General features: G+C 39.9%; 2 protein-coding genes across 3 annotated transcripts in view; one reads left to right on the top strand and one right to left on the bottom strand.

Moving 5' to 3' along the window:
* The window catches only part of LMBRD2 (LMBR1 domain containing 2), a 43,921-nt gene extending 34,052 nt beyond the window's left edge, over nt 1-9,869 (bottom strand). Inside the window, exon 1 of one of the 2 annotated variants that reach the window (XM_045999306.1) lies at nt 9,521-9,869. The gene's annotated coding sequence lies outside the window, so the exon portion shown is untranslated. The remainder of the gene's footprint in view (nt 1-9,520) is intronic. The other variant, XM_045999307.1, reaches the window with a different exon arrangement.
* A 177-nt stretch (nt 9,870-10,046) lies between these two features.
* The window catches only part of SKP2 (S-phase kinase associated protein 2), a 33,341-nt gene continuing 27,517 nt past the window's right edge, over nt 10,047-15,870 (top strand). Inside the window, exons 1-2 of the mRNA XM_045999308.1 lie at nt 10,047-10,236; nt 10,718-10,989. Coding sequence (XP_045855264.1) covers nt 10,193-10,236; nt 10,718-10,989 — 316 coding nt within the window. The 5' untranslated portion in view covers nt 10,047-10,192. The remainder of the gene's footprint in view (nt 10,237-10,717; nt 10,990-15,870) is intronic.

Raw genomic sequence — 15,870 nt, 5'->3', positions numbered from 1 at the left:
AAGTTATCTTAATGAAAATTACACTACTTCTAAAAATATTACAATATAAGAATACTACATGAGAATAGTTTTAATGGTGTCATTTGGAGTTAGTTCCTTAGGTTATAAGTCCCAACAGAGATTTTATATAAATACACTACTGACTAGATCCTAGGAAATTAGATATTTTCTAAAATAAAGTTTTCTAAGCCTCCATAACCCATTACTTAAAATATTCCAAAAGAGGGAGAGAGAGCATGAAAAAGAACATTTGAAAGTAACATTTCCTTTGTTTGAAACAGTTTTATTTTTTGGTGATAATCTTGTCGAACAAATGTAACAACTTGAAATTCTTATTTATTTACTGCTTCACAAAATACAGTTGACCCTTGAACAACATAGGTTTGAACTGTGTGGGTCTACTTCTACACAGATTTTTTGATAAATAGAGTACTATAAATGTATTTTCTCTTCCTTATGATTTTCTTAATAACATTTTCTTTTCTGTAGCTTACTTTATTGTGAGTATATAATATACATACAATGTATATTGAATCATTATGCTGTATACCTGAAATATAGCACTGAATATTAATTATATTTCAAAAATACTCATATTACAAAATAAATATCAAGTTCATCGAGTAAAACACACACACACACAGAGTTAATCAGCTGTTTATGTTATGGTAAAGCTTCTGGTCGACTGTAGGCTATTAATAGTTAAAAGTTATACAGTTTTCCAGGGAGTCAAAAGTTATACACAGATTTTCACCTGGACAGGGGATTGTCACCTCTAACTCCTGCATTGTCAAGGGTCAATTGCATACTTACCACTTTCCGTTTATCTATCTAAATCTTATTTTCTTTAAACAAAGTTACTATTAAATGCAGAAGAATTTATCAATGATTATTGAATAAAGTCATGCATGAAAATATTTTCAATTATAAATGCCAATAATACAGACATCAGCAATGGTTTATTTCTCTCTCTACTCCTATAAAATAATTTACATTTTTTTAAAAGATTTTATTTATTTGTTTGTCAGAGAGAGAGCACGCACAAGCAACAGGCAGAGAGAGAAGCAGGCTCCCCGCTGAGCAGGGAGCCCCACGCAGAACTTGATCCCACGACCCTGGGATCATGACCCAAGACAAAGGCAGACACTTAAGCAATTGAGCCACCCAGGCAACCCTAAAATAATTTACCTTTACTAACTGAACGCAGTATGTTCTTTTCACCTTTGTAAAATCAATCTTAGGCATTTTCGTCTATGGACTAACTACAATATTCCAAGGAATTAACAGAGAATCAAGGCTGTGATGCAGAATAAAAAGTGTAATCAATTAGGTACTTCAGGGGCACCTGGGTGGCTCAGTGGGTTAAGGCCTCTGCCTTTGGCTCAGGTCATGATCTCAGGGTCCTGGGATCGAGCCCCACATCCCGCTCTCTGCTCAGCGGGGAGCCTGCTCCCTCCTCTCTCTCTCTGCCTGCCTCTCTGCCTACTTGTGATCTCTGTCTGTCAGATAAATAAATAAAATCTTTAAAAAAAATAATAAATAAAATAAAATACTTCAAATCAACATCTCCAACCAAAACTAGTTATAAAACAAAGAAGTTTGGGTTTTAACTGGCTAAATTTAAATTCATGTAAGAAATATCCTTACATGGAACATCACAAACCAAAAACATACATAATAAAGTATTTTCTTATTTCTTTATATTGTTGAAGTACTTTCTATTCCTCTGTGCATTTCAACCAATATTTTCATATTTTTAAATATCTAAAATTGACCCCCTCTCATCACTATGACCACATCCTGCCGTTTTCCTTCAAAGCACTTATCCACCTTATAATGTATGTTTACATTTTTGTCTCCCTGTAACCCCCTCCTCCCCACCTCCACCCACCTCATGAAAGCAGACTTGACTATTCAATACTATATCCCCAGTCTCTAATATAGTGTCTAGCATAGAGTAGATATTAAAAAAAAATTTAATGTTGAATGAATAAATGAATAAAAAACTTACTCTATACTTTGGTACATACACTATTTTTATTAATGCTGACTAAAAAGGCAACATAAAATTCCTGCTATGGTCTCCAAAATTGATATTACAAATACTTATAACAACTCAAAGACTTATTAAAAATGTCATTATTGGGGCGCCTGGGTGGCTCAGTGGGTTAAAGCCTCTGCCTTCAGCTCAGGTCATGATCCCAGGGTCCTGGGATCGAGCCCCGCATCGGGCTCTCTGCTTGGCAGGGAGCCTGCTTCCTCCTCTCTCTCTCTCTCTGCCTGCCTCTCTCCCTACTTGTGATCTCTATCTGTCAAATAAATAAATAAAATCTTTAAAAAAAATGGGTAACAACTCTATGTTATCATCCTTATAAAAAAAAAGTCATTATTACTACTCAAAATTTCAAATTTCATATTCTATGAAAAAAAATCTATATCATCACAATAAGAGTAAATCAAATCTTATTTGTAAGCCAGGAAAGATTAAGCGGATAGCTCAATGCAGAATGTGCTGATGACAACCATGACCTCTTTCAAGATCCGGCTTTTGAAAAAACATGATTCAATGTGAATTTAAATGTAAGGCAGTTATTGTTTGAAAATCCCTTCATGGTTTGACCTAGATGTTTATTTTCCTGAAAGCATCCAGTCCAAGAAATATAATAATCATAAAAAAAGACGAGTATCAGAAATTACCAAGGAAATGCTAAAATATGGCGGAAGCAGATGATGGAATATTATTGAAGTGTAAAAAATGATGTTTGTTAAGATTATTTCATAACATTAGAGAATTACTGTAATATTAACTGAAAAAACCCTCAATCCATACATTTTACATTTTATAATAATACACATGAAGAAAACTAAGATAAAAATGAAATATATGAAGACATTAAAAATAGATGGCAAGTCATGGGCATAAGAAAACAACAAAATCAATTATGAACTTGCTACTAGCTACTAATATTCTTTTACAATGGCTGTCAATTTTTTGGTCTGATTCATAGTACTTTAAAATCTTGTAGATGAATAAACAGAATTATGGATCCTTTATTCTAGTAAAAGAAATGATTTGGTTACATCTCTTCCCATTCTCAGTGTAATAGTCTCCTATTCCTGCTATAAACAATTCCTATAAACTTAGAGGCTTATAACAACACCCTTATATCATAGTTTCTGTGGGTCAGGTATCCAGGTACAACTTGGTTCAACTAAATTCTCAAGATGGAAATCAAGGTGTCAGCAGGTTTGTGTTCATGTCTGGAGACTTTGGGGGAAAATGTTCATTCAGGCTGTTAGCAAAATTCAGTTTGTTGTGTTTATGGGACCAAGACTCCGATTTCCTTGCAGACTGTCAGCTGGCGTTTGCCCTTAGCTCCAGAGGCCTCTTTCCAGTCTTTGCACGTGGCCCAGTATATCTCAGAGTCAGCAAAGGGTTGTCAAATCCTTCTCAGGCTTGGAATCTCAGATTTTCTTTTCTACCCTCAGCTGGGAGAAAATGCTTTAAAGAGCTCATCAAATCTGAATAATCTAGTTATATCAGTAACCAAAGCTGTAAAAAAAGAATTCCTCACTTGATAAGGCATAGATATCCTTGAGGGTCTATTATTCTGTTTATCATACCATCTATTTCTGTTCAAGCTGAACTCATGTTATCTTGTTATGACACAAGGTTAAGCCTGGGGTCCCATTAAATTGGAGATGAAAATTGGGGTTTCCCTAATCTGAGATGAGAAAATAATAGTTTTAAAGTCTATATCTTTGATCTTGTACCTAAATACAAGTGAGGAATTATTTTTTTACAGTCCAAAATGATAGTACTTTCCTAGGTTCTTTATGAATCTTATATCCTATAGCTTGTTTTAGTTATTTCAACTGAAAAATTTTGTGTCCAAAGCTTATCCTCCACATGACCTAATTACTTCTATCTTAAATTAATAAAAGTCACTGCTAATTAAAATCTAATAAAAATAAAGATTAGACAACTCAGGTTTGGTTTACTGAAAAAATTTACCACAGGGAGTACAACAATTTGGCGATATATACCAAAGACCTTAAAAACAGGTACATATATTTTGTCCTAGGAATTCCTCTTCAAAGAACTTAAAGAAAACCCAAAAATGTGAACAAAGATTTATCTATAATATTATTTTTCATGGCAGCATTATTTAAACATGTAAACATAGAAACAACATCGTTTGTACTAAATAGTCCAGGAAGTCTTAAAAATGTCCTCCAGTCATATTGCTGTCCATTCCCTTTTTGCAAAAACCAGCCAAGGGTTTCCTGCTAACCTGTCCATGACTCATGGGAGCAGGGATCTGCACTGAGTCTCCTGCACGTGAGTCAAGGGCTACGTAACAGCAAAACTCAATTGCAGGCAGAGTTCAAGGAGGCTACCAGATTCCCCCAGCCTAGAGGAAAGGTGAGATCCACAGGGACTTTAGAGATGTCAAAAGGGACAGCGTTGGGGTCTAAGGGAGTACACTTATGAAACACATGGGACAAATATACTCCAAAATGCTAACAGTGGTTGTCATAAAATGGTAAAGAGATTATTTCTATTTTCTTTTTGTGCTTTTGTGTTTGTGTGGGCTTTTAATTTTAAATAATGAACATTTATTATTTTGTAATTTTAAAATTATTTAAAAATCAATGTAGTAATATGAAAGTGAAATGAAATGAGAAATTCTGCTGCTGGTGTTAAATGCCTGAAGTTACAACTATTTTAAAATACAAATGTTTTGTTATAATGTGGTAAACCCGGGTTCCAAATCCCATTGTATAATTTTATGCAACTTACGCAGTTAAGTGAAGATAAATAATCATCTCACACAGGTTGCTATGAAGAAAAAATGAGACACAAAAGTGAAACACGAAACAGGAGTTCTAGAAACAGAGCAGGTCCTCAAAACTGCTAGCTGCTCATCTCCACCTCCTTCATATCATGTGCTTCCAGAAGATAACTAGTTGCTTCAATAGTCTCAAAGCAAAGCTTTACACTAAACAGCTTCCCCTCCCACCATCCTCCCAAAATATGAATGGATATCAAATGCTTTTTGCTTCTCATTCTCTGTGGTTACCACAGCTTGGGCCCACCCTGATTCTTATAAAACAAAAAATGATCTTGCTCCAAGAAACTGCTCCCCTTGCCTCGGACAAATTGGGATTACCTCTCTAGGTCTACAAGGTAACCCAAACACCCCTTCAACTCTCTTGTAAAGAGACAGAACATATCTAAGAGCCATGTCAAGAAGGTGTATTAGATACACCAATGTCATGTAGAAAGACAATGTCATTCTTCTAGGCACATGACAAAACGGAGGTGGATTAAAATGGATCACTTGCTGACCTGCAACCATGCACAGCTGTGCAAAAATATTCTCATGGACAAAAGAGGAAATATGCCTCTGACCACAAAAGTGGTCCTTCTAGTAATATTCCTCAAATATTAAAATAACGTGTTTAGGCTAACTGGCAAAAATCAAAGAAGAATATGCAAAAATTTGGAGGCAAATCAAAATTCAGTTCCATGTGATTAGAAATTGAAAGAGAAATTCAAAGCTATCATAGGTTGGTCTTAACACCACAGCAGCAAAAGTAGATTTTACTCAAAATCAAAATGGCAGTTCATTCATTCTAATTTTAGTGTCTAATGTCCAGACCTAGTCTACCTTTCAGAATACTAGTTCTTAAAGTCTTTCAACACATAAAATCCAATTTAGCCCCCTACCAATTATTAAGTTACCATACAATGCCTTTCAAATGCCTTTCATAATTAGCTCATTAATGCACTGCCTTAGGGTACTGTTTACCAAGTACTTTACGGCTGATAGTGGGTTTTTTTAAGGCTAAACACCCTTTAACTGCAAAATTTACAGGTTAAGATAATTTTGGAACTTGAAGCATCCCCCATATATCTTCAAAAAAAAAAGAAGGAAAAGACAAGGAAGGATGAAAGGAAAGACTTGCGGTAGCAACTGAACAAAAGAACAAAGACAAAACTTTTGTCCAAAACTAAGGTTCTGAAGGTGAATGAAAAATTTCTAGCCAGAACCTCATGACATATGAGAGTCAGACTATGCTAACTTAAGTAGGTATCTTTATTCAGATATGTGAAATAATAAAAACTAGCAGACAACTCAAGATCTTAATAATGAAAACCAAAAGTATCAGAACTACATGTGAGTGCTGTGAAAGTCAACAACGGTCTACTATCAATAAAAAGGGAAATCTTTTGAATATAACCACCATTAGTCCCTGTTTAAGGACTCCAAGTAAAAGGAGGATTCAGCTTGGGATATACACAGACTACCACAAGAGAATGTGGTGCCCGCTCTAAAAATACAAAATAGTTGTAATATTTTTTGAAGCCACTCTCCAAAAATGAGCTGAGTTGTTAAACCAACCAGGTAAACTGAATTCCAAAGTGTGACAAGCCCTTCTGAAGAAAGACATGTACAAAGTGCTTAACCTTTGGTAAGACATGAGAGAGAGAAAGGGAGTAACCACGTAAGCAAGTAAGCAGAAAACAACTGGAATTGTAATGATTTCTTAAAGATTTCACATAAAGAGATTACAAGACTTATTTTGATAATTAAAGGATAATCCTTAGAACCCTTCTTAATAAAACAATTTTTTGAAAAAAGAACAGCTACCATTTAGTATGAGTTAACTAGATGCCACGCATTATGCTAGCTCTTAACATACTTTCTCAGATTAGACTGCACAAACCAGTAAGAAAGGACTACGGGTATCCTTGTTTAATAGAGGAGAAAAGAGTACAGAGGGAGCCAGTAGTTTGTCCACATTCCATACAGCCGGTGAGTGTCAAAGCTGGGATTCAAACCTATTTATCCTAACTACAACTGGGATACTACAGTCTTTTTTCAAATCCAGACATACCTTCTTAATGCAATTTAAATTGTTTAAATAATTTCTTTTGCTTGGTTTTCACAGTGAACAAACTAGAAACATTCTATTAGTTATTCCTTTAGACATATCAAGATAGAATGCTAGAAACGTCATGTTTAATATAGAATTTAGTGAAGTCTTTTCACCTCCCAGGTAAGAATGCTATATTACTTACAGGTAATATATGACTCTAATTTACATGGGGAAGGTAGAAAAGAAAACACAGAGCAAATCAGAATAGGGAAAGAACCCTTCTGTTCTTGTTCCAATCTGTCCATCACAGACAGCAATAAACTACAGAGATATAAAGATCTACCTTAAAAATAATGGAGGAAAGATACTTTTGAAATTTGACTGGCAGGTAGAAACTTCTTGCTATATAATCATTGTTGTCTTTTGTTCCCCCAAGCTAACTAACATTAAAAAAAAAAAAAAACTAAAGAAATCTTTAAGATTTATTTCATGCTTTGATGGAACTAAGAAGAAAAGCACATCACTCTTCTATTTAAATACAATCTCTTTTGTTGTATTTGATTTTCAAAAAGAACACTAATATACTATAGAATATACACACAGTTTACAGTGAAATGTAGTTTCCAGTCCTTTTTGGCCCCTCCTGTGCCTTTGTAATATTGACCATTTTGTCTCTTTTACAACAAACACTTTCCCAATTTACAAAGTTGCTCTGTATCCTACCTCAAGCTTCCAAAGAGTACTAAAAATTTCTCTAATGTCATTTGCAGAGATTAAAAAAAAACTGTAATTCATTTGTCCTAGATACTGATCTAGTAATTCTAGTTTCAGAAATTAAAGTTACACCTCTCACTAAATGGGAGGTGGGTATGCTTAATTGCTTCTTGAGAGCAAGATTAAATAAATGAAATTAACCAGGAAAAAAAAATCCGTATCAGTAGGGAACACAATTTAATTCTTGAAGAGACCAGACTGCAATATCTATGTAGCTGATAATCTCATCTCTTTAATAGACACAATTCCTTATATCAGACTCCCATGTACCAATTTAAACTTTTATTTACTATATAAAGAGAACAGCCATGATTAGAATAATGCAGGAAAAAAAGTATTCCTATTTCAGCAAGCAAAAGTATTTTTGTTACCAGTGCAAACTGTTAGTAAAATATCTATTCTAGAATTTGAAGGCTGATTTTCAAAGTTGACAGGCTTTCTTTGAAGTCCTATAGAGGGCCTCCTGTCCATCAGTTCAGCTATTTCAAGTATTCTGAGAACTAGAAATGTTCCCTGGTTCCTAGGAAACTACTTGCTGAAACCTACTACCAGGATATTTCTCATCTTTAAGTTTAAAACCATCCCATTAGATCTTCCTACCTATAAGATCTATTTTATATACCAAAACTTTGTTTATTCTCATCATGGCATTTAAAATATTTTTTTCCTTGTTTCTTTCTCCTCCATTAGTATATATACTCTGTCTTACTTTCTTAAGACTGTAACTTCTTAAAATATAAAATTACGATCTCTGATGAGTTGCAATTTTAAGGAAAAGGATGTAGACTTCAAAGGAAGGCAACTGCTTTCTCCTTAGCCAAAGTAACATAAAGGTAACCTTATTTAAAAAATCAGAATATTGCACTTAACAGCATTTCCCATAACATCAGTTTAATGAATTGTGAACATTCCGCCTAGTATTTTTACCTAGTTTAAATCAACTTGTGAGCATATCCCTTCCTTACACCAATTTCACTTATTTTCAAGAAAAAAAAAACAACTAAAGATTCGTGAATACCTTAATCAAGAAGTGGTCACTTTTCAAGCTAAGCACCGAGCCTGAAACCAACACATACCCTGGCAAGAGAGGTTTAATTCCAGCACAAAGCGAAATCATTTTTTAATGGTATGTCATACTGTTTTTTTAAGGTATGTCATACTGCATACTGAAGTAATAACTAATATTTTTGTGATGACGTGGGTCTGCTTACTTCTGAACTTTATAAATCCTCTCCATTTTTATGAGGGTTGGAATTTATTCCCCTCCTCTCTTCCACTGTTTTCCAGGGGTCACGGTTATGGTACAGGGTGCACAATGGATTTCGCATGGTCATCCTACCTCAGACTATGGCACACTCCCTCTAACCGCCTCCAAACTCTTCCCGGAGGAGACAGGCTAAAAGCAGCTCGCTTTTCGACGGCGACACAACCAGACGCAGCCGATTGAACGCAAGCGACTGAGTAGCGCTGCGCTTTTGCAAACACACGGTCACCTTATTTGTTCCCGTGCTGGCATTCGTGAAGCTCGCCGAGGCTGCGAGGGGATGCGCAGCTTGGCGCAGCTTTCCCTCCGCGCACAGAAACCACTGTGCTCTCCTGCTCGCCTAAAATCAAACCACCGCCTCACGTTGGAACTGCGCTTCAGTTTACACTACGCTTTCACAAGCGTTATCTGACTTGACCCTCCCGCCAAGCGTGTTCTCAAGATAAGCCTCGAAGCCGCGGTGCCTATTTTACTGTTGAGGAAAGAACCCTGTGCACAGACCCAGTGCTAAGGGTCACTCTCTCCCCGATGGAGGAAGCAGCTTCCCGGCGGAGGGGACAGCAAGTGTGACGCCCGCGGCCCGCATCCTCTCACCTGGCCGGCGGACCCGGCTACCGTCTCCTATCAAGTGGCAGGGAACGTAGGCCCGCGGTAGCGGCTGCTCGGGGTCTCCGAGGTCCTCTCGATCTCCGCCTGCGCTCGGCCTCAGACCCCAGACCCCAAAGTGCCTCACGCTCTCGCCATCAGGCTCACCGTCCGATCTTGCCAGACAGCGTCTGGAAGGACCGGGAAACTCCGCGCTCGCCACAGCAGTCCAGGATCTGGGACCTACAGTCCGAGGCGACAGCGGCGACGATCACTAAAAGGCCTGCAGGCTCCGGGACGAGGAAAACCCGTCCCCAGTTAAGCGGCTGACATTTCCCAGCCAGCCGGAGCGCCGCCCACTTCCGCTTCCCCGCCTACCGCGGTGGGTAGCCACGCCTCGCAGCCGCGGGGGCTTGTGGGTACCTCGAAGGCGGGTAAAGTAACGAGGAAGGAAGTAGCGGAGAGCCTGCCGGACTAGGCAGAGCCGAGACTACAGTTCCCAGCAGGCAGCGAGGCCGCAGACGGGGGCGGCGGAGGAGAGCGAGTAGAAGAGCCCTGCGCGCGCGGCGAAGATGGAACGTTGCTAGAGTTCGCGGGTCTTGCTGCTGGGGGTCGGAGCTGCACGCCGTGAGCCGCCGCGCGCCAGAGCGGGAATCCCGGAGGCTAGCAGTTCTGCAGTTAATGCACGCATTTAAAACTCTAGAACCTGTGGACGCCATGCACAGGTAACCCGATTGCAAAAGGGGGCAGCGAGTGAGTGAACCGTCTCAATTCTTTTAGGCCGCGAATATTGCTGCTTGTTAATATTGTTACAAATGCTGTAACGTGAGTAGTTGCTTAGCTCCTTCTTTGGGAGGCGTGGATGGCTGGGTGCTTTAGTGCGGCGATCAGCGTGCGGTTTTATCTGCCTTCCTTGTTGAACTTTCCTGCTGCTGTTTTCATCGTTGTGCCCTCCCGCTCGTGTGTTCCCTCCACTTTAAGACATTCTTGAGGCCTTCCCCATGATCGTAAATCCAAAGGCCTTTTAGATTTTCGGTTATTTTCTCTTTCCTTCTTAGAAACTCTCCGCCGGTATGTAAAAGCGATTCCGTGAGACGCTCTGAAAGTTCCGTGCATTCATTGCATAACTTGCAGTTTCATTTAGGCCTTTCAATTACTTACGGGTGTGCTTTTGAAAGAAACCGGGGCTGTTGTGCATTTTTCCAGGAAACACCTCCAGGAGATTCCCGACCAGAGTAGCAACGTTACCACCAGCTTCACGTGGGGATGGGATTCTAGCAAGACTTCTGAACTGCTCTCAGGCATGGGGGTCTCGGCCCTGGAGAAGGAGGAGGTGGACAGTGAGAATATCCCCCAGGAACTGCTTTCCAACCTGGCCCATCCTCAGAGCCCTCCCCGAAAGCGGCTGAAAAGCAAGGGGAATGAAAAGGACTTCGTGATAGTCCGCAGACCTAAGCTAAATCGAGACAGCTTTCCAGGTGAGGTATGAGGGTAAAACTGTCGGTCACATAAGAGGTGGATTGAAGTATTTTATTGGTAATCTTTGTTCAGCGATCTTTAGGAAGGCACGCTTTTAAAATTGCCTACTTCTGAAGTCGTTTTTCAAAGAAATGGGACAACTGGTCACTGAAATCTGAAGGAATCTTGGTAGGTATATATTTTCAGGAACACAGTTGACTTTTAACCCATGTGAAATTTTAACCCAGGAGAAGACATTCCTGCCTCTTTCCTTTGAAGGGAATCTGTGTGTTCAAAGGCCGGCTCGGTGCCACTGATAAATGGGGACATACGCAATAATCTTGCAGGATTTTTTTTTTTTTGTTTATATTCTGCTGGTGTATAGCCTTGACTCAGTTTGTTGCCATAATTGCTTTAGTTATTTGTCAAAGGACAGCTACAGCCAGTGTTAAACTAAGTGTAGGGACTTATATCCCCAGGAACCTCCCAAGCGGATTTTTCTGGTATGCTCTGTCTCCATTACTGCCAGCATTATGTTCAGTCACCCAGCCAGAAACCTGAGGGTCAGTCCCTTCCCACCATCCTCCCGCATCCAACCAATCATCGAATCTTTCCGTCTTGTCTCCTAGATGTTTTTCAAACTCTCATTATCTCTTGCCTGAATACTGGAATGGACTCATAATTCCAGTCTTATCCTCCAGAGATCCACTCCCAGAACTAGAGCGGACTGACTGACATGTAGAACTCACCATATCATTTCCCTCTTTGATAGCTCCCCATCCCCAGCCTTCTCCAACAGGTCAAAGAGTGCCTCCCAGAGTGGAACAGAGCCCCAGTAGTACAAAAAGCCATAGAGTGATAGGGTAAACACAGTGCAATGACTTGGGATTATCAACTTTTCCTGCCAGTAAGTCATCTAAAACAATCCTGCAAATATTTGCTGAGCACATGCTATGTGGGGGCATTGTTTTTGGTGTTGGGGATAAGGCAGCAAACAAAATCTAAACATTCCTGCCCTCAATGAACTTTCTGTTCGAAAGAGAGGATGCAAGGAACATAATAAAGGTGGTTTGTAGTATGTTAGAAGGTGATAAATGCTGTGACCAAAATCAAGTACAGAATAAGCCAAGAGGGATTGGAAGTTCTGGGGTGGGAAGATGGATTGCAACTTTAAGTAGGATATGGAGGGAAGGCCTCACTTAGACACAAGCTTTTTAATCAAAAGCATAAAGGAAGTGTGAGGAATGTGCTGTGTAGATGTCTTGGAGAAGAGGGCTCCAAGCAGAGGACAAAGTCAGGGCACAAACCCTGGGGCAGAAGCATGTCATGTCTGCTTAATTAAGAAGGAAGCCATATATGGAATGAGCAAAGGGGAGAGTAGTGGAAGATGGGGCTGGAGGTGGTGGTGAACAGAGTTGTGATAGGACGTTTTAAAAGGACACACTGATGCGTTGGGATTAAACTGTAGGCAGGGTCAAGCGTAGAAGCTTGGAGATTTGTTAAGAGGTGTGGAAGTGGTGATAACTGTGCTCAGATTCTGGATGGATTCTGACATTAGAGTTGATAAAACTAGGAGGCTATTAAAGTAGTCTGTAGAGGAGGTGATTAAAGCCTAGACAGGAATTGAGTGGGTGATAGGGGAGAAGAGACAGATTAAAGAAATGAAGTCTTGCAGAGCCACGGTAAATAAGTATATTCCTCAGTTCTCCCATCTGACTTTCTTTGAAGAAGGGTTGGTTGGTTGCTTTGCTTTAAAAAACAAAAACAAAAAACTGTTGTTTGGGGGTTTTGACTTAATTGGGAAAGAGAACCTACAGATTAAGGTCTGGAAATCTCCATCGGGAAGGGGTGAATTAATTAGAAAGGCAGTAAGGAATTGTGAAGTCAGACAGATCTGACTTTACATCCTAATTCTGCTGTTTACCAACCTTGGGAAGTTATTTAAGCTCTCTGTACCTTTGTTTCTTTGTGAAGTGGAATAATAATGCCCACGTCATATGTTGGTGTGAAGATTAAGTGTGAGAGTGCACATAGAGCTCTTAGCGTGCTGTGTGCATGTAACACACAGTAAGTGACCCCAGTTAATCTGGTCAAAATTTCTGACACTCATTTTGAAGCCACTTCACTTTTTCTTTTGTCCTTAATCCTGTTAACCTGACCTTGTCAGTGTAAGAATTTTTTTTGCCTCAAAATTTAATGTCCATGTTATTTTTAGTGTCTCGAGTGCAGCACTGGCAGTTTGTTCTTGACCAACTAAATGTGGTGAAAGACACTTTCTGCTAAGATGAGCAGGTTTTGATTCATTTGCCCAGTGCCCGTGGTTTTTAGACGTTGAGCGTGATTCCTGTGTTTCCTTCCACACTCATACCCAAAGAAAGACGTATAAGTAAAAAAATCATTTTTTCATCCAGGCACTACAGAAGATGAAGGGATGGTTGCTGGTTTGTAGAAAATTCCTAGTTAAAGCTGAGGAGAAAAGACAATATGTACTAAGAGAAGCTCACGGCAAAAGATGGCGGCTAAAACAGTAACATTCAATGAGCCTTTCAGGTAGTCAGTGCTGTAGGAGGCCAGAGGAAGGGAATCCCTTTAGCCGAATTGAGCCAGGTGCGGCTTCCCAGGTACAGAAGGGCTTCCAAGGTGATTCCCAGTAGATGTGAACCATCTTTCTCCTCCTCCTCCTTAGCACATGTGGAGGCTCTGGGGAAAGAAAGATCTGGAAATGGTCCAATCAGTAAGTCTAGATTGTTAAAATTGACCTCAAGTATACATGTCTGAAGTGAGAGGAGGAAAAAGAAATAGTTTTTGTGTTTGTTACTACCTAAGAGAGAGGCAGAGAGGGAAACTAGTTGCATACATCATATGTGTGTGGTATTACCCAAAATTTGGCTTGGTTAATGGGTGTGGGGAGGTAGATTCACTGATGCAGGAGGGACAGCTGGGCTAGAGGATTCCCAGTGGGCCTCCAGTGTATCTGGATCATGATCGGCTTGGGGGGGGGGGGGGTTTGGGTTGTCTGCAGTTGTCAAGACAGGTGGCTAGAGCTCTGCCAGGATTAGGGTAGAAGAGGCCACACCTGCTTTATGTAGCGATCTGATGACAGGGGCCCTGGGCTATGAGTTTTTCCTGGTTCTTCACTCCTCAGTCTCCCTGCAGGCCCCATGCCAGACTCACACATGTCTGGCGACTAAATCCTCATCATCATTTTATTTGGGAAGATAAAAAACTCTGTGGCAAAACCCTATGAGGACAGGTCTGTGCGGCCCTCTGGGTGAGTGGATGGAAGGAATTGGCAGTAGGTGGCTCAGTCATGAGGTTAATAAGAGGCACAGAGAGGACATCACTCATAGTCATTAAATGCTGTCTTGGTCCCCTTTCTCCCTCCCCCTTCCCCCCACCAACCGACAAGAGGGCCATGAAAATACTGGTGAACTAATTTGTTGATTAGCTTTTTCATGGCTGTTAACCTGCTTGACATTCCAGACCCTGAAATGGTTCTCAGAGTGGAGACTCTGAAGTTTAGTGTCTGCTGATATCCCCGAAGAAACTTGTTCAAAGTGCAAAATTCCTGAGATTCTGATCCAAGAAGTCATCGTGCCTGGTTCCTGAGAATCTGCTTTTTAATGTCCCCAGGCAAACATTTTTCCTCCAGTTTTTTTTTTCTTCCAACCAGTAATAAATGTATTTTACGTTGTAATCCTGGGCGTGTGCCAGAAACAAAAATTTCACAAAACTATATTTCCCCTTACTAAGATAATATCCTGTTCCATTCCATTCTTTCCAAATAGTGCTGATCAAACTAAATTGATTTCATGAGTCACCAGTGAATCTTAGCCCGCAGCTCCCAAATCTCAGCCCTGTGAGACCCATATTTATGGGGCCCTGGAAGGCATTTCTTCTTTGCTCTGTAGCTTCCTTTCATTTGTTCATTCAGCAGGTATTTATGGAGTATTTTAGAGATTAGGAATACAGCAGTGACCATAACAGACCAAAGACCTGGCTCTCAGATCCCATATAGAGCATTTATATTATACCTTATTCTCTAAAGTCACAATTTCCATGGTTTCTCCACTGCTGTTCGCACATTTCAGGGTTGAGCTAGTCTCTTACGGATACAGAGGACTGGACGGAAGGGTCATTGAGGACCCTGTTTTTGTTTTGCTTGTGTTTTGCTTTTTTAAGTTCTGCCCACTTAGCCAAAACAAAAACCGAAAATACCAATTTTGTATGGTCTAGTGTTTTTATGATCTGTGGGCATATGATCCCAGCATGGCAGAACGTTTGTGTTTTCCCAGAAAGGAAGCCTAGGTTAATACTTCACACAAGCAAACATAAAGTGTTTAAGTGTTTAAACATTAAAAAAAAATTTTTTTAAAAAGGTTAAGTGTGAACACAAGTGCCTGCTTTTTCTTCAGGTATAATTTGTTTATCAATGTTTAAGGAGAGGAGCAATTTTTAAGAGTCAAAGTTTTGTTTATGATTAAGATTTGGAATTTTAACTTGAATCTGAGTGTAGGTGATACTCCAAGAAATAAATAAGCCAAGTAAGATGAGTAACGTAGACTGCGAAGATCTCATGCATTGACAATTCTTCCCTAAGCCGCTCTCCCCAGAGGATTTGAGGCGTGGGCAGCAGTGAGGTTACAGACTTGGACAGCTGGTTTGCACGTGAGGGAGAAGTGGAAATGATGGCGGCTAAGGACGATGACCAGCAGGTTTGTTAATCTGGCCAGTTTTCGCCCCATTCGTGGCTCTGAAGTAGGTTTAACTGCCTTCAGGTAGTTGAATACTTGAGCTTGAATATTTTTTTCCTTTACTGCCTGGGGCTGGTGTGCCGCCCTGGGGGGTTTAGAAGAGGCGAGTGGAGGAAAGCCCTGCTCTGGACTTTTCCATCCGCGCGG

Source organism: Meles meles, chromosome 3, assembly GCF_922984935.1.
Source record: "Meles meles chromosome 3, mMelMel3.1 paternal haplotype, whole genome shotgun sequence".
NCBI classification, from domain to species: domain Eukaryota; kingdom Metazoa; phylum Chordata; class Mammalia; order Carnivora; family Mustelidae; genus Meles; species Meles meles.
The sequence above is the reverse complement of the archived record's forward strand: the minus strand, read 5'-3'. Positions and strand labels throughout refer to the sequence as shown.